General features: G+C 47.0%; 4 protein-coding genes across 4 annotated transcripts; 3 read left to right on the top strand and 1 right to left on the bottom strand.

Moving 5' to 3' along the window:
- Positions 1 to 593: 593 nt before the first annotated feature.
- Positions 594 to 2,246, top strand: BKA67DRAFT_527576 (major facilitator superfamily domain-containing protein; the record flags this gene model as incomplete). The annotated part of the gene is made up of 6 exons (XM_046098868.1): positions 594 to 731; positions 794 to 1,103; positions 1,160 to 1,466; positions 1,575 to 1,886; positions 1,959 to 2,030; positions 2,090 to 2,246. 6 exons carry the CDS (start codon positions 594 to 596, stop codon positions 2,244 to 2,246), a joined length of 1,296 nt encoding a protein of 431 aa, XP_045951741.1.
- A 2,166-nt stretch (positions 2,247 to 4,412) lies between these two features.
- Positions 4,413 to 5,529, top strand: BKA67DRAFT_665059 (Alpha/Beta hydrolase protein; the record flags this gene model as incomplete). Its single annotated transcript, XM_046108494.1, has 2 exons — positions 4,413 to 4,670; positions 4,735 to 5,529. 2 exons carry the CDS (start codon positions 4,413 to 4,415, stop codon positions 5,527 to 5,529), a joined length of 1,053 nt encoding a protein of 350 aa, XP_045951740.1.
- Positions 5,530 to 6,058: 529 nt separating this feature from the next.
- On the bottom strand, positions 6,059 to 7,728 carry BKA67DRAFT_527446 (WSC domain-containing protein; the record flags this gene model as incomplete). Its single annotated transcript, XM_046098859.1, has 2 exons — positions 6,059 to 7,539; positions 7,587 to 7,728. 2 exons carry the CDS (start codon positions 7,726 to 7,728, stop codon positions 6,059 to 6,061), a joined length of 1,623 nt encoding a protein of 540 aa, XP_045951739.1.
- Positions 7,729 to 16,141: 8,413 nt separating this feature from the next.
- On the top strand, positions 16,142 to 18,145 carry BKA67DRAFT_498353 (uncharacterized protein; the record flags this gene model as incomplete). The annotated part of the gene is made up of 1 exon (XM_046097061.1): positions 16,142 to 18,145. A coding segment is annotated over one exon (2,004 nt), but the record flags the coding sequence as incomplete, so codon positions are not given.
- Positions 18,146 to 19,038: the final 893 nt, after the last annotated feature.

The raw sequence follows: 19,038 nt of genomic DNA, 5'->3' as shown, positions 1-19,038 counted from the left end.
GCATGTCGGCGGTGGAGCACGAATGCTTGTGAAATATCGCGTGCTCGGGAGAAAGTGGGGCTTGTTGTGCACCAATTCCACTGCGGTGAAGTTATTGCAACGGCAAGAACTCTTATCCTAGCATGCCAAGTTGACTAGGTGCTCGAGGAATGGCGAGACTCAAATCCGGGATTTGATCGTGGATCGTTCGGAGGTTGGTCGACATGACATGGGAATGTAGAACAACTGAAATTGCATGTCAGTCTAGTTTCTCGGCTATAGCTAATAGTCCTTGCAGCTTCATAACAGAAGCTGAAGGGTTCAACTGATTTACATGTTCATTTCTCATTTCGAAAACACTTCTTCTCGTCCAAGATGATAGAAGAAAAGAACGGATGCGATGTCGAACAGCCAGCAATGGATAACTCTGCATCACCTACTACGGAATGGTCTGAGAATGAGAAGCAAGTTGTAAGATGGAAGTATGCAATCGCTGCAATGCCTACAAACCCAGCTCCCATAATTAGTATGCTGACACTTGGAACCTTTCCAGAATTGACACCACGGTTTTACCTTTACTCTTCCTCGGTCTCCTCGTTTTCCAATTGGACCGCATGAACCTCGCAAGTGCGCTGACTGGTGGCTTTGCCACGGACATTGGTATTGTTCAGAGCACGGTCAATTTGGGCAATCAATTGATGTTCATGGGCATCGTGCTCTTGGAGATCCCTTGTAACATGGCACTTCAACATGTATGATTTCCTGCCTGCGATTCTTACTCAATTTCATCGTTGGAGATTAACGACGGCACCAGCTCGGACCGAGAAAATGGATGTCTGCACAAGTGTTCCTCTTCGGTCTGATTGCAACTCTGCAAGTCTTTATTAAGAACAAAACTGGTTTTCTCGTCTCACGCTTAGCACTCGGCTTTACAGAAGCAGGCTACATCCCGGGCGCAATCTACACACTGTCCACCTGGTATACGAGAGGAGAACTTGCCAAAAGAGTTGCAATATTCTTCTTTGGTATGTTTGGTGGCAACGCCATCAGCCCTGTGCTTGCATCTGGAATATTAAAACTTGACCATGCTCAGGGTCTCCGCGGTTGGCAATGGTTATTTCTCAGTAAGTCACGCAACTGGTTGGTGCAGGCTATAGTCTCACTGATCTCCCCGGTGCAGTTGAAGGTCTCTTTACTATATTAGTCTCGTTCCTTCTGGCTATGTTACTGCCTGGGTCACCCGAAAACCCTCGACCGCTTCTAACTCCCGGTGTCATACGTTTCTCAAAATCTCACAGCGAGATCTTGAAATTCCGACTCGAGGACGGCGGTGATGAGAAGCGCAATGGAGCTCAAGGTTTGCGCATACCACTCAAAATAGTCTGGAAGACGATCTCGGAATACCGCCGCTGGCCACATTTTGTGTCAACTTTTGCTGTTTTCTCCTGCTGGAGTCCTCTCACAACATATATGCCATCGATCATGGTGTACGTAATTATTTCCCTCCTTAACATTGTATATTCCAATCCTCAGGTGCTTATATACCAATATCTTCCCGACCGTCATTCATCCATCTTATATCTGACATTTTCCAGATCTCTTGGTTTTGATCCGATCCCAGCGAATGCTCTCGCTGCCGTTGGCGCTTTTATGGCGCTTGGAGTCGTCCTCATGTTCGCATACATCAGCGATAGGACCAACCGTCGTGGTGCCACAGTCATTCTCGCACAAGTCAGTTATCTGGTTACACTCATCGTCGCACGCCAAGTCGAAGCAAAGGTCGGAAGATGGTCTCGCTGGGGAGTATGGACGGCGGTCAATGCATTTGCGGTTGGCTTTCATCCCATTCATAACTCTTGGATGCAGTTGAACTGCGAAGACCCTAAGGAAAGAAGCATAAGCATTGCGTGAGTCTAGCTGAATTATTAAAAGGAAACCTTCTCAACTAGCTAACCAGCGATACTAATATTTCATCTTAGCATGTGGGTCATGTCCGCTATTGGTGGGTTGATGGTTGGCACACAGTACTATCAGGGAAATGATTCTCCTCTGTGAGTTCACCATTTTTGGCAGAAAACCGTGTTAGATGCCTCACTGACTTTGCATGAAGATATCTCACCGGCCTTAGAACTCAGATAGTTATGGTGTCCGTTGGGATTGTTTTCGCTGCTATGCAGATCGTCGTCTACGTCATTCATAACAGGCGAGTCATAGAAGGCAAGCAGGTTTCAACGAATGGGCTGAAGCATGTGATATTTACACCATAGAGAGGCGCATATACATATGACACTGACCATTAGTCCTATGTGTAGAGAGTATGGTTCGACTGGAGCGCATGGGCGTAGTATAACTCGTTCAATCGAAATGTAGTTGCAATCCATGACATCAAAGGAGGCGCATACCATGTTAGATGCCGGGTTCAAAAGCATGAAACCAGCAGTGTACTGTCGTCCAGTGCACGTCCACGCAACCGTAATATACAGTACAGCCTATGATGGCTTCTGGTCATCCTCGTTGCAGTGTACTTGAATTTAGCCTGCTAACTTGTGCGAGCCTGCATCTATAGCAAGATTGGCTACCTCGCAGAGATAGGATTCACGTAGCCAACAAATTCAGACACTTGGCGCCTTGCGTAAAAGGTTTAGGCTGGACTATTCTAGACTAACCGCGTTGTTGAGCTTTTTGATATCCTCGGAGCGTTGAATGACTATATGCACCCAGAGGTTGCTTGATACCGTGACTCAAGTTGTAACCTTTTTAGCATGATGATCCGCGCTGACGCCGAGGAGCACCTTTAGCGAACCGCTCCCTTCGTCTTAAGAGTATTAGTTTCAATTTTTTACGCTTTGATGGTAATCAAGTCGTCTACCATAGATATGTGTTGCTAGTAATTGTGCATGATGGGGACAACAAGCAATCGAGTAAAATTCAACCATCAGGGTTCAAAATTTGCCCGGATAGATGTACTGCACTAACCTATGGCGGTTGAGTGACTTGGGTTCGGGGCTAGTTAGTCTATACCGCGAGGACGTACCCAATAGTTGGAGCCCAGCATCTTGTGCTGTGTTGCAACCCGACACATGCAACGCACAATTACTTCAGCCAGATGAATCAATTTGGTTTGGCTTGAATTGATTCCGTGATTCCATATGCAGACTGTGATAGCGCATTCAAGTCCTGCATCAATCGTCCGTTTTCTCAAATTCTTCTTGCGGCCTGCTCGAAGGGTGATACTTTCGCCAAAAGCCGATGGCCGACCATGTCACCTTCAGATAGCAGAGTCTGCAGAACAGTACTCAAGAAAAGAAGCGTCAAGGCTGTGTGCCGCGCCCACCCTGAGCATTCAGCCATTTGCATGAACGATTGCACTTCCGGGATAGTATCGGACCACGGTCAAAGTGAAAAGTATCCCAACTTGCCACGTCGCGGGGAGTGCGCTGGACCGAACAGCTTGCGCGGCGAATGTTCCTTGAGATGCAGGCCCCACTGCTGGATTCCAACCAGGAGAAGATGTGACTGAGATCTCATTACTATGCACTCAAAGCTGAGCTACCCCAAACAGCTGGATCCATTACAGCGTCGCACCGAGAATTACACATAATAGTCATTCTTTGGACGGAACATGACGGCCAATTGCGATGTCTGGCGTTGGTAAGGTCATGAACCTAATGCAGCACTGAGCCGATATAGTTTACTGCCGCAGCAATGGCAGGATTCAACAAAATGAACCTTCTTAAATATGTTTTCCAGTTCTCGAGTTAGCTAAGACTAAGGATTTGACATTATCGGATATTGCTGTACTCTTGGAGTACTCGTCCAGGCATATGATATGCAACAATATATGCTTGGTTCGAGACCGCAATGATGTCTCCCATGCTCATGCTGGGAAAGGTTAACCGCAACTCACGGCCTGGTATGCAGCGTCACTGTCAAGAGTGCAATGGAAGCTCTATAAAGGTATGATTGAATGACTTCAAAGGTCATTGTTTCCGATTTTTTTCTTTACACAAAGAGAACAAACACCCAAAACACTTCTCGTATTCCGCACAAGTAGGTACAGTTGCTATCTCTAAATATTGCTCTACATTACTGCTCCACATTGCATCCCTCTCGGTCTCGGGGGCCGGGATACCGGCAATAACAATGTCTGCCTTGATGATCTCCTTAAATTAGGCCCCTCTGACCCCTGTGAAGATGCATTAGTTCCGGTTCCACCCACCAAGATTAAGCTTTTCGATTCGCCCTATCGTAACAGCTTGTAATCGCATATCTTTGACGTACTTTGTTATATGAGCTAACCTAGCACCGTAGACATCCAACATTTGCCCTTGTTTACCTTCCTTCCTCGGTGCATTCACGAGTTACAGCTTTGCATCATGCTGTCATTCAAGTTGCAGGTCTTGTTGATAGCTCTGCCATTTAGCACTGCTGACATGGCCTCTCAGAACGCTTCTTCACCGGGCTGTGCCAAAGCTGACGAGGCATTTACGAGCGGAGTCAGTACTCGAGATGTTTCGGGGCGCTCGTATTTGCTCTCAATCCCGACGACCTATTCCTCACAAACCTCGTCTCCGCTCATTCTGTCATTCCATGGTGGCGGCCAATCAGCTGAGACACAGCTTGAATGCGACCAGTTTGCCAACCCCAAGGTCAACGATCGATACATCGTTGTCTATCCTGAGGCAGTCGGTGTGAGTTTGTGACGTCGGAGCGGATGTTATTTTCGAGTCTAATTGCTAATGGGCTTCTTGGCAGTCGCAATGGCAGGTCAGTCCCGATAGCGATTCTGATGATGTCGATTACATATCGAACATCCTAGAAGACGTCGAGTCGTTTTTCTGCATCGATCTGTCTCGCATATATGCTACAGGGATGTCTCAAGGCGGTGGCATGGTAGGCTTCTTGGCCTGCAACCAGACTCTATCTACGAGAATTGCTGCATTTGCGCCGGTCTCGGGAGCCTTCTATGTGAAAGGAGCAAACAAATGTGATCCGGCGTCTGTGGCAATACCTTGCTCCCCTGAACGAGCCGATGTTCCCATATTGGAGTTCCACGGGGGAGGTGATCAGGTAATTCCTTATTATGGCGATGACAGTAAAAGACATGCTTGCTTGCCTGCTATTCCGCACTGGGTGGAGACTTGGGCGGAGCAAAACAACTTGGGCAGCTCTAACATTTCTACATCAATAACAACCTCAGCGACATTGTATCAATTTGGCAGTGGGTCAAAGCTCGGCCTTGTCTCTCATGTCTACGATGGATCCAGCACTGGACATGTCTGGCCAACCACGAAGAGCTTCGCCACGGATATCGGTGGTAGCTCCACGGCATCTTTCAATGCAACCCCAATGATCCTAGACTTTTTCAGCAAGTACAATCTGTATAGTTTCAACAGTACCGAGGTCATTCCCACTTCAACCAGCGGCAACGGCACTGGCGGCAGCAACGATAATGGCACTAGTGGCAGCTCCAGCTCGTTTGCTACGTGCCGTCATGGCGCAACTTTATGGTGGCTGCTGGGTTTCTATATAGCCCAAAAACTCTTTTGATTGGTCAATTGACCCGAACTTTTTGTCTTACTCAATATTCTTACCGTTCCAGCAAAACTTCGCCGGTCGACTTTTGGGATATACCAGCTGTCCGGTATAGCTATCGGTATCAACGCGGAAGTGAGTGAATCTTCCTCGCATGGGTTCTCTCTTTTTGCCGAGGTAAATATTGAGATGAACGAGAGCTTGAGACCCTAATTTTAGGGATACCCAAGTCGTGTTGTGCCCGAAGCTATAGTTATGCGTTCAGATTAGACGCCCACGATAGAGCTGCATTTTTATACCAACTGCCACGCTTTGACTCACATGCAGAGTTATATGTTTTGATATAACTACGTCATCAGATTGCACTACCCAGCCTTTGACGTGACCAAAACCCCCGGATGATCTTGAGAGTTGAAAGACATGTAACTGTACGCGCAACGCTACCGGTAGCACTTGACAGCGAGTAAACAGGACCAGGTGATATTCACGCTTAAAAAGGTTTAAGGCATACATGAGTTATAGCCATCGAAAATTCATTTAAATTTCATAAAGCCTGACAGGTCGTGCCAATCAACAATCTTGTGTTTTGACTCCTTATCCTGACTTCATATGTCGTACGGAGCACAAGATCAAAAGTCGTGCCTATGTTGTTCATTGGTATCTGAAGACTGAAAATCGAGTAATCCCCCACAACCTGCGTAGTCTTCTGGAGCGATGTTGTCTCAACGTTCAAGGCATCCAATATAATGCCCTGTCTCCGTGTTGATTGTACAAGATCCAAGGCAACCGTTTCGTTTGCTTCTTCCGTTCTGACAGCTGCAGAGATAGTTAAAGTCGAGGATCCGTCAACAGCTGATATGTCCACACATGACTGTGGCTGCTGGTACAGAATATCATCTCGCGCAGGGAATCCCCGACCCCCATTTGCGTACGTCGTTGACAGCCCTGTAGATAGGGTTATCAAGTGAACATTGAATGCACTGATCCCATATTTTGGGTCAAGGACTGTACTGAATTCAAACCACGCAAACAGTTCGCCGAAAAGCCCAGATGATAACCCTCCTTGGTATCTTCCTTGAGATGTCGTAATCACATTTGATGAGTAGACGCCATATCTGTCGGTGTAAGTGAGGTTCATACCGATGTCGTTGTAGTCGCGGCCGGTGCTTGATGTAACCCTCAGGCGAACCCTTCCTTGGAAGTCGATCGTTCCGTTGCTATTTAGAGCCATAAGGGTAATGTATGGTTTGATATCGATTGGGTCGAGCGGGTCGCTGAGTGTCACTGTCGCTGGTACAGTGTTGATCATTCTCTCTAGAATGTTCTCACACTTTGTCTGGAAGACTGTTTCGTCCACCAGCACATTCATGGTTTGGTTTGCATCGGCCCCAAACACGCGCTTGTCAGAGTTCATGGTTTCATTCGTCCCCACAACCAACGGATTCTCAGTAGAGTCGTCTAGATATTGAGTGACCACCGCGTTGTCAAACTTTGCGAAAGACGTCCCGATGCTGCCCTCGAAGTGAGAAACTTGTCCAATAGTACCGTTTCCGGTAACTTCAGGAAAATCTTCCCCGTGAATTCCTCCCAAGGTATGCCCACATGCCACCATCGTGATCATGTCACTAATGTTGAACCCGGCTGTCGCAAATCTATTAATATGCGTAGTAAGATCTTGCTGTGGTTCAGGGACGCCGACGGGTCCAGCTTCAGCTGCATCAATCCTGCCAGCTCGGAACGGTATCGCAAGCCCTCCGCACGACCCAGTGGCTATCACAACTGACATTGCCAGGAGATCTGCAGCACCGGATCGACTAGTGTAGAAGTTGGACAAAAAGCCGAAAGTGTTGTTAAAGGCCGATCCTGGGTTCTCTTCCCTATCCAGCTCAAACAAGATCGATGCATCAAGTCCGCCAGTTCCAGCCGCCGCATCGTGGGTAGACATGTCGTGATACGCTGTGCGTATCCATTCTGCTGCATTTTGGCGTCCCTCAATATTTGTTCCAAAGGAACATGGACTCACCCCTGCATCGGTTAGCGGCGCTGGCAGCACCAGACAGGTCGGAACTCACCATCAATGAAACCAAAGTGGATGTAGCCTGACTGCAAATACAGGATGTCCTCGAGGAAATCATGTTCTGAGGGCCATATGTATGCGCCATGGGACAGTCCAGCTTGAAGGAGCCCATACAGTATTAGCCAGTGTGCGTGCATCTTGTCGATAGTCTTTCAAAGATCAGGATATTTGTTTGATATGCACAAAAAGTTAACACTGAAAGGAACAGGGACGAATATGGCTAAATACATATGATTTGGTTATAGTTTCCTACAGACCTTAGTCAATCTCAACAATACGATGTTTGAAGCGTGCTCGGTGGATCATTGCCACCTCGTATTAAGACACGAATTATGCTCCATTTCCCACCTTCCGCACTTGCGTTGGCGGAAGAATTCTAGAAGGTCGCAGTGCCGGTGGGGGCGCTTGCGAGCTTGGACGCAACACTTCTGCATTTCGAAATTGCTACGTCTGGAACCCTGACAAGGATGTTTTTGTTTAGCGCAGGACTGTTCGCCTAGATCGTACCGAACATGTCGTCAAGTTGCACATATTCTTCCAAAAAGTCATCGAGCGACTTATTTGGAGATGTTGTTCGAGAGTGTACACGGCTGTCACCTTTTCCCCTAGAGTTGTGCTCCGTGGCCATCCTTTAATCCCTTGACCAGCTCACCTTAGCCGCCTCAGCTGGGGGGGGGGGGGGGGGGGTTGACACCCGATGGTTCTGTTTTCACAGCGGGAGGAGCAGGGTATAAAGTTTGGCTACAGCGTGCGTCGTCGCTTAGCATGCACACGTAGGAAAATATATTTGGGCTCGAGTGTTGGTCCATGCAGTATCCGAATATCTCTTATTGTTTCATGGCGCCGTAGTACAAGTGAGATCCTGAAAAAGGACCAGTCGGGGCGTCCAAGAACAGACAAGCAGTGTCACATCTCAAAGGCCGGGATGTACAAATCTCCAGCACTTGTCTGCAATCTCGTAATAGGGAAGAACTATAACTTTTTACCTGCATCCACTTAACTACGCAGCTTTTCCGTGGAACTCGGTTCGATTTACGGGTCTGCCATCCTTGAGTCCTCTGAACTGTTTGATATACATGTGCAGCCACAGAAGTTGCATCACCATAAGGATCGGGAAATATATCACCATGTTTTAACTTATAGCTTTCGCCGTACCATTCGAGTCGTGTGGTTCGCACTGAGTTTCATCAAGGCGTAAAAATGACACTGAGCTCAGCAAGCCACGTATCAATGTTAATAAGGTGCCCAGTCCTCCGAGGCGTGGCTTTCAACACTGGCAAGACAGAGTTGATAGAACCTCAGTAATTACTCAGAGTTGCGTAATTCCATGGCAGCACTTTGTACTGAAACCATGGCTCACATCCTATCTCTAGCAAGCGTATGGAAATCTCGGTAGCCTTCCATTCGAGGTAGTTATGCAGCCTTCCGCAATGTTAGCATATATATCAGACTCCTAGGAGAACGTAGTCGTACCGTTGTACCCACTAAATCAAAAGTTGAGCTTCCTTCCTCCATGACTGCCATCTGAGTCGACCATTCCAGTCACATGAACGATAGAGTGGTCTTTAGATAACTGTGCTGTCATTGCTTGTTGGAATAATCTATTGTCTTGCCCGATTTTGGCGTTTCTGATATCTTACCGTGGTACTAAAGCGCATGCCAAACCTGACACAGGCAGGCTTCGACCTTAAGATAATGACGGATGTGCTCACGGGTTCGGGGCGAAATTCGGGGCGAAATAACCATTCCCGTTGAACAGATCTAGGAGTGCTACCCAGGAGCACGCTTTGACCGTCTGTAGATAGTAAGAATCTTTTTCGCCTGTTAATCTGCTCTACCCTGAACCGCATAACAGAAAAAGTGTACTCACGAGAACTGCTCAAGTAGCTGCACAGCAAAGAGGCCGACAAATCTACTGGTATCTGGGTCGACTTGATTTGAAGTATCAAGCCGCCAAAGTTTGGAAACTTGAGGCAGTCAAGAATTACATCGGTAGCTTTACACAAGGCTATGATGGCGAATTATTCTTGCAAGAGACGACTATTTTATTAGGTACCCTTCGAAAGAAAATTTCATGTAGGCTTCAAAAGTGCTCGTTCTAGGAATCAGGGCACCAAAGCGGTACCTGTAAGAGAATAAGATACTGCGTAAAGGGTCGATGTCTACCCTTGGTAATGACTATGATGCTTGCCTAGTATCACCACATTAGGTAGATACCTGAGGTGCACGGTCCACCCTTAATAGATAGCCTTCAGGGATCCCTCAGAATAGCTGAGAAACCACGCCACTCAACAACACGCTACGGAGGATCAATATACACCCATTGATCACTATCACGACCCTACGGAGTCGTGACGTCCATCATACTATTGTTGACGTTTGCGGCTTTTGTGAATACTGATCTACGCAGATTGTTGCCCATAGGGCCTTCAGGATTGCTGTGAAGAGACCAAGAGGACCGGCCAGGCCCAGAGAATTATGAACAAGTTTAGTGCGAGCCCGGGAGTCGTCAATTTTTAATCGATTTAGTCGAACACCAACGTTTGTTCAGTATCCTTACCGATGCCATATTTTACACTGTAATTACACTGGTTTGTATCTCCGGAAACATGCATCAAGATACGCAGAAGCTCATAAATCCTTCATTTTGCCGATAGTTTGGAAATTTTAATTCATTCCGGATGGGGTAGAATCACGCGTCTTTCTTTCTCTCACTGTTTCTGCCTTGAGTTGAAGAAAGCTGGAGATGGAAGCCCTTGTGTAGCCTGACTCTCCAGATAATAATAACTTGAAAAGACTAGACTCTGATGACCATTCTGTTGAGTGACTTGCAAGACTCTTATGGTGCGATACGCTCGACTTCAAATGCCTTCAAGGAGTTTGGAGACCGTTTATACTCAGCTAGAGGAAACACTGGAGTAAGTGTAGAGCTTACCGTCTTCTTCGAGGCTTGAATCACACTTTTGGTCCTTATCGATGGAGATTGTTGCCGGGAAACTATTCTTGGCATCATCATCATCAAAGGTTAAGGTTAATGCAGGACCAATGATAACACTGCTGTTTCAGGCAGGGGTGCGTTTTCGCTCCATTCTTTTGGGCAGTTCAGTAAAGTATACTTTCAGGTTGATAGTTAAAGTCAGCTATCGTCATGATCTTGGAAGATAGCGATTGTGGTGAATATATGGCCATCGGAAAAGCTTCTCGAACTAGCGACGCTGCTTATCAAGCCGTGCAAACGTCTCGTCAAGGTGTTACTTCTCCCCCATCATCCACCTCAATCCATGATCAACACCAGACACCATGAGCTTCGCGATTTTCGCCCATGTGTCACTTCTTGAGTTGTTGGACGTCTTGGACGTCTTGGACGGGCTGGATTTTGGCACAATTATGTTGTTACGCCACAACTGCTGTAACCTTGTGTCCAACGTTGCCAGGCTTTTCTTTATAGTTATAATGCCAATGCAGTGCACTATAGTCTCTAGTTAGTCATCTGTGAAATCTTCCAATGTCTAGTCATTGCCCACAATGGCCAAAGGAGTGTTGAATTGAACCCTGAAAATCTTGAACTGGGTTTTGTGTGCTGAGATATTCCTGTCAACATCTTTGAAAGCCAGAACCCCATGAAAGGCTAACTTTACGATACCCACTACTACTTATAGTCGTTGCAGTATAGGAAAAAATCCAAAATTGGCGATTGAGAAACGTGAATGATCTCAAAGAGGAAGATGCGACAGTCACTTGCCAATGAGTTAGCTGGCGGGGCTGAGGATATATCAGTGCCCATGCCTTTATATGCAGCTCGGGCGCTCGGGGCATCGTATTAACGACAGTAGTAAGCATGGACCGCATCACTAACAGCACCATCGCTCAATAGAAAGGAGCATTATTAGTCTGTGCAGAAGCTAATTAGTCGCTGTTATCATCAGTGCTGCTACTGCTGCTTAATACTACTGCGAGTCTGTAATGAATGGTCCCTAGTGACACTCCAACCGCTTCTCAAATACTCCACGGAACAGAGTTGACAGCAGAGGTTGAAGAGATTGAAAAGAGTAGAACACAAACCGAGACGATGCAGACGGACTTTTCGTGTTATCAGGAAGATGGGGCGACTCGCAGATTATGCGCCCTACCTGACCTACCGAGCCTTTAAATAGAGGCCTCCGTTGAGGCCACCGCGATAGGCGCCTCGGAGACTAACCTAGACCTTACGCGGAATGATGTCCGGCAAAGAATGCTTGCCAATCGTAATGTCATCAACGCTCTCCGCCTTTTTTGACCTCTGGAAATTCTTCCCTGATACTTGAACGATCTTTAAATATCCATATGTAATCCGATTGAGTTCTTTATGGGTTGCTAAATCCCGCTCCCCCCTTTCAGACGCGTGGCTGTGAGTGACCCGCCCAAGCAAACCATCATCGTTTAGTAAGAAAGGGGCAATCAGTTTTTACGATGCTATTAAAGCTGTTTCGGTTTATTATATGTATGAAATTTTGACACGGAACCTATCATTGTTCAATTCAATATGATGCTTATTTAAGGGTGCTTCAAGAGTTAAACACAGTAAATAGATGTCCATTGTAGTACCTGTCCACAACACTTCTCATCCTAAACAATATAGCCTACTAATTATCACTATGGTGGTAGTCGTTTTCTTCGTTTTGGCCACCATCTTTCTCATCAGATACTCCTGGACTACTTTCATGGTCATCCTCTGACGGTTCACTGAGGTCATAATCTGATTCAGGTACGTCTGTCCCAACACGACTGTCGCCATTCCACACATATCCAGTATCAAAGTCGGAATTTGCACCACGGCCCTCTACTACTTCTTCCAGAGACTGCAGACCTCGATGATCCTCCAAAGCTTCAGCATGTTTCTGAGCACAATGCATACTCCGGGTTGGCTCTGAGTAATTGGCGAGAAGACGTGTGGACGCTCGATATCTCGGTCAACTATAGCCAGATATCGTTCTATTTAAACACAAAATGTTGTAGCGACAGATTGACACTAGCCAGGGCCGGGTAATTAGGCTGTTTCAATTGCACCTAGGTTTAACCTCCCTTCTGACCAGCGCCGAATCCGTTTGAGCAGTCTGTTTAGTCCTTTTACAGCTAGCTTTAGGCCTGCAATGCATATTCGAGCAACATGTAGACTGTAACAGCATCGATGATCATTGCGTGTTTCAAGCGAACAAAAACTCAAATTTTCGCAAACTCTTAGAATTGATCGATTTGAAAAGACTTAATGACTGAGTTATACATATAATAAGTTGTAACTGTTGTTTTGTAAATCCAGAGGTGCCCCAAGTCGTTGAGGTATCTCTGTAGCATAGTGACTGTTAATTGATCCACATACATTATCGCGGTGCTTGTGGTAACTGGATATAAGAACAGCGCTTCTATGCCTGGGATATGAATACATCCGGGAATGAGCTAGTGTGATGAGTATTAGACCGCCAAAGATCGTGCAGGTTCTAACGCAGGCTCCAACCCCACCAGATGCCATAGGTTTCACGGTGTTGCTAGTATTCAGCTCAGCGCGCCTCGCCGGTACCAGTACATCCGGCTTTTTCTGTGACTACCGTAACACATCCACCTTTGAATTATGTTATTAAAGACTGCAATAAAGAAATTACAGAGAGAGACGAAACTAGGAAGGAACTATCCTCCGGCAGATAAGGCTGATATGTTCTTCCGTGCCTCAAGGACCTGAAATGCGTATAGAAGGAGAGCCCCCAATGTCTGAGACTCATCACAAAGGCTTATCGCTGAGTGAAGAAAGTTATCCGGGGGCTGACAGCCACGATGTGTTAGGTGCGAAACCTGGTCGGATCTTGCAAGAGCCTTTGAGACAAAAGACAAAAGTTGAAATGATAATGCCCGAACTATTTCGGTCCGTTGATCAAACAAAGCTTTTGGTGTCTAGGGAATGATGAGGTGAACGAAGTTGCCAGTCCGAAATAGTTCCAATGAGAAGCAGCATATCCGAGGAGAATCTGCCGCAGAGTAAAACAACTTATTACAACAGGTTTATGAATGGCAAATAGAACGAACCCATCGTATTCTCCTACGATATCTTTGGTAGTACAATGTTAGCTACAAATAGGCATGACCTCCTTCTTTTCTAAGTTAATTCACCTGTTGGGCCCTTAAATTGCGTCCAAGGCTGTTGGGTAAAGCAGTTTGTGTGCCTATTTGCCTCATATTCTCTACGTTAGTCTTCGAGCTCTGAATCTCTGATACACAGTCTAACGACTCGAACAAGTGATAGGCCCTGCCTTGAAAAATAGCAATTCGATTCGTAGTCCGTTTCGCTGACGAAGATCAACGTTAACTGGCGGATTGACCTTTCCTTGACGGCGCTGTTGTTGATGTTTTGTAACACTTATAGGTATACCGGCAATACGCGTTGTCGGTGTTCCGGTTTTCCGTGGTCTTCTTTGCTGCTATGAAGCCCGCAATTTTGACAGCAACGAGAAGTGCTTGTTCGATGAGCTTGTAGGTTTCGAAACACTTACCGTGAAGCTCCTCCAACGGTTCGTGAAGCTCGATTTCGGTAGCGACGAGGAGGTTCAAACAGTTCTTCGCTTTAGCAACAAGCTCAGTACGTAACCCTCTTGCAAGTGCCTCCCTCCGCGCCAATTAACCTCCCACTTTACCTTTGGTCCATGAGTAGGGCTTTGTACCAAAGCAATTAGTCGACCTACTGCATAGCTGCTCCAGAAGGTAAGGTAAAGGCCTGATCATTTATCGGAACTCAAGGTTTACAGAGTACGAGATAGTATTCCCAATTAGTATAGAATACGCTCGATCTTCCTAAATTGTCACAACACAACGGGGATGGCGACTAGGCTTCTACGCAGGGTTACACGAGATTGCCGAACCATTGCTCATGTTAAAGCCACCATGTTTTGATGGCCACGATTATCCTTGCAGTAAAAGACTCCAAGCTCGTCGCCAAAGCAGAACTACGTAGGTATCTTGGCATCTACAGGTTCCTCCAAAAGCTGAGGATGCAAATACATCGTCAGACGAGATGGATGCCTTGCATCGCAGTGACGCACATCGGGCTTTCCTCAACGGAACTACTAAAGTGCAATTGCTTGACAATTCATCACAAAGGTTATGTACCTTGCACTCCATTCAGCGCATTTCATCACCGTCAGCACCCATGTAATTAGGAACGATATCACACTGGCGGCATGATAAAGCCTAGCACTGAATTTCGGTGGGAAGCGGTTTCTATGAGGGCCTGCTGCACGCCAAGATACATAACATACTTGGTTTTCAGAATGGTTGATGTTATTCCATTAACGTAAAAATGAATAATATGAACAAGTTATACATTACCTAAAAAAATCAACTTGCCTTTGACCCAATGCTCACCCAGCTTTACTCTAGCAATCTTAGAATGCAGCCTGGGTTTTGGTCAGATCTTCGCGCCAGACTTTATTATCCTACCAACCTATATAAGAATCAAGTCGACTAGTACTCAATGAACAATCAACGTCAAGCACAAGACCGAAACTTCCATTATGGCCTGACTAAGACGAAACTTTCTGTACCTGGCCAATTCTCCGCTCGCCTGGAATGATCTAGTCCTCACTACGATGCTTGTAAACTTAGGGGCTCACGGAGCGTTCAGTTTATGACATGGACAGCTTTCTGCTCTAATGGGATGATGAAGATGAGGATTTGACGGACGAGTACATCCCGGGCCGTAGATGACTACAAGTACAAGGATGGTGACAAGAACAAGGATGGTGACGATTACGACGGTGATCCACCGATCGGTGAAGCAACCCACCTTCATTCGTAATACAGTTGGTTGGGAGTTGCGAAATCCAAATCAAGTGGGGGCGTGGCACGGGTAGTACCTCTATAGTGCTTATCTACCTAAGTAGGGAGTTTGGGAAGGAAATGAAAAGCCACAGCTATAGCATGACCTGACACGGCGATTAACCGAGTAGGTTAGTTATTGTATGTAGGTAGATGCAACCTTGTCAGCACTGAGCCTCTTCATGCAGCGCAAAGCAAAAGCAAAGGCAAGGGCGGGAGGATTCAAATTGTGGAGAAGCATGCCCAGGACTTGTGGTTCGTGAGGGCCTTCCGTTTAGGGGTTTTTTACCGGCGCTTTACAGCCCGCCAATCCCTGCGTCCTGCACCCTTGCCGTCGATGTGGGTCCGCTAGAAAGGAGACCGTGGGCGACGCTGTTCCGTCTTCATACTCATTCATACTGGTGTAACTCAACGTGGGCCCGAAATACACGTCGTTGGAGAAAATAGTATAAAATAGCCAGCTCTGATATCATATGGGAGGATGAGAAATATTTATCTTCTTAAGAATTCCGTCGCTTCTGCAACGACGACCAAATGGAGTAAGAAACCCACTTACGCAAAACCTACAGTAGTTTTTTTACGCATCCCAAGACTATGACTATCTCCGTAGCCGTTACGGTTGCGCTCGCGCTTGGCACGAGCTCAGCTTCTGTGCACAATAGCACCGCCTCCGCTGCCCCAGTTGCAACAGCCACCCCCACGACGGCAGCCTGCGCTCTCGTCAGTTCCGCATGGGCTGCCCAGCATGTAGCGACGGCAACACCCACTATCGAGGCATCCATCGGCTATGAATGCCTTAACAGTGTACCTATCGCTAAGGACGCCGCCATCAAATTTATCAACGAAATTGTGCCCTATCTCGAGTGGCAATCGGACACGGCCTTTAAGAAGAACCCTCCAGCAGATTACTCCTTTCCCGGCCATGACTTATGGGAAACATTATATAGCGTCAGGGAAAATCTCGAGGCTGATACGTATTCTAATGAGTACTCTTGGCAAGCAGATCTGTATAATACCGTCTTTGGCCCGGCACATGACGGCCACTTTGTTATCTATACCGATCTATTGACTAGTGCCCTCGAATGGGGCCGACCGTGGGCTCTGGTCTCCATCAGCGAAGACGGCACCTCCTTGCCCGTTATCAAGGTCTATAACGACGCTATATCTTCAGATACTGCTTCCGTTGTCAAGCTTATCAACGGCGTTGATGCAGCTACGTATCTCGAAGGGTGGATTTCTAAGGCCTCGGGCAGCAGGGACATCGACTCCGCCTACAACTCCCTGTTCTTTTCGAAAGCTTATAACCAGAGTGGCAGCCAGGGTCTCTTCAAGAACGCAGGCCGTATCCGATACGTTTACCCGGGCCCGGATACCAGGCTTACCTTCAAGAATGGCACCGAGGCTACTCTGCCTAACGTTGGCAGGATAAAGGGCAACTGGTCTGGCGTTACTGACGGGCTCTCATTCTTTACAAAGTTCGTTTCGGGAGCAATCAATGTTGCGACCAGCACCGCGACTTTTACGACTATTGCAACTACAATAACAACTTCCACTGCTACTGCTACCGTGGCCTCCACTGCGACGACAACTGCGACCGCAACAGTCACACCCGCTATCAGTCCCTTGCCTGGCTATCCTAGTGACCCTGTCGTCCTCTCGTCTGACCAAGTAGTATCAGGCTATTTCCTGGATGGCGATTTTGAAGACGTCGGCGTGCTAGTCATGAATTCATTCTCTCCTGATGATCCCGTCGAGTTTCAGGAAAAAGTGCAAGAATTCCTGGAGGCTGCAGTCGACGCCGGTATCAAGAAACTAGTGCTTGATGTTCAACTTAATGGCGGTGGCTATATCTTCCAGGGATACGATACTTTCCGCCAGCTATTTCCTGACATCGTACAAAAGGGAACCGGTAGGTGGAGACGCTCGGCTGGCTTTAGCGCTATAGCTCAAGTGTTCTCTGCAGCTTGTAAGGATTACGAGCCCCTTACAGCTTCCGAAGACTTGATTTATACCTGCGAAAGCGTTTGGAACTGGCGATATGACCTCGATTTTAACGATGACAACTTCAGATCGTTTGAAGATAAATTCGGCCCCGTCAATTTTGATGGTGATAACTTCACCGACGTCATGCAGTGGAACTTTAGTAACCCCGTCGATACTATCAATACAACCTTTGGAATCGGCTACGACGTGACCGGCTACGGTACTCGACGGAACTTTACCACACGTCCTTTTGGTGGCCCAGAGAATATTGTGCTCCTCCTCGACGGCTATTGCGCCTCTACATGTACGCTATTCTCGCAATTCCTTAAGTGGGATGCAGGCGTCAAGTCAATCGCGATGGGCGGGAGACCCAAGGCCGGAGCTATCGAAGGCGTTGGAGGCATTAAGGGCTCGCAATCCTTCTCCTTTTCTTCTATCTACGCGGAGGTTGACCTCGCTCGTAGAGAGACTAACAATACGGACCTCCTCGCCGAGTTCGATCGTTACCAAGACTATGTATTCGACCGAGCCCGCACACTCACCTTAAATGTTAAAGACGAAATCCTTCCCCAGAACCTCGGGGACGGTATCCCGGCCCAGTACGTGAAAGAGGAGGCAGATTGCCGCTTGTATTGGACCTTAGACATGCATAAGGATATCACAAATCTTTGGAAGGCCGCCGCCTCGGCAGCCTTCAACGGCTCTCCTTGCGCCTATGGTGGATTCAACGAAACAGTTACCACGAGGAGGCGCAGCGCTTTTAAGCCCTCGCGCCCTGTTCCCCTCAACAAACCTCGGTTCGTTCTGTCCAAGAAGAACTTGCTCGCTCCCGCAAAGTCTATTGTCAAAAGCAACTTGCCCACCCGGGAGAAGGCCCAAGAATTTATTCTAGCGCAACAGCACATGGTTGTAATTGATTGAAGCATTACGGTTTAGGCCGATGAACGTGACTAGAAGAATAAAATCGCACCGATGCAAAGCAAGTATGAACAATTCAGGATTATTCGTGACACCAATTGATCTAGTGAAACAACATATTCTATTGACCACCTCGCAAATATCGACCTGTCACTTCTTGGACAGTGGGATTGAGAAGCGGATTGCTAAATGGTTACAGGAGAGTTGAACGTAATATTGCATTCCATAAATTCTCATTACTAAATTGTGTGGAATGATAGTCCGTTGTTCTAGAGAATGGTTGTCCATAAGCGATCGAAGGTCCGCTTTTGCAGCATTCCATTACTAAAATCAGCAAAGCACTTAAGGAGTCTTTCGAAGAACCCTATACTCTAGCGAAATACTGCTCAGGTAGATAAACTTCTAGATTACATGGTAGATAGTGCAGTGGTAAATGGTAGGGTATGTCTACTTGCAAGTCCCTATTCTACCGCCTTGAGAAGCTCATATGTATGGTAGCGTTTGAACATATCTTAGATAAGCTCGAGAGGCAATCTTTTTGCTTTTTTTAGGTAGGAATTTTCAATCGTCACATTCTTCGTTCGAAACCCATGTGGTAGTCCTTTAGCAGCGAGGATAAAGGCAAAGTGGGTTTCCTCCAGGCACGTTTGAAGGCAGGCCAGAAGATGCGTGTTGATCTTATAGCGATTTAGTCTCCGGACGCAAAA

The sequence above is a fragment of the Truncatella angustata genome, assembly GCF_020726525.1.
Source record: "Truncatella angustata strain MPI-SDFR-AT-0073 chromosome Unknown BKA67scaffold_12, whole genome shotgun sequence".
NCBI classification, from domain to species: Eukaryota; Fungi; Ascomycota; class Sordariomycetes; order Amphisphaeriales; family Sporocadaceae; genus Truncatella; species Truncatella angustata.
This window is presented reverse-complemented; position numbering and strand designations above follow the sequence as displayed.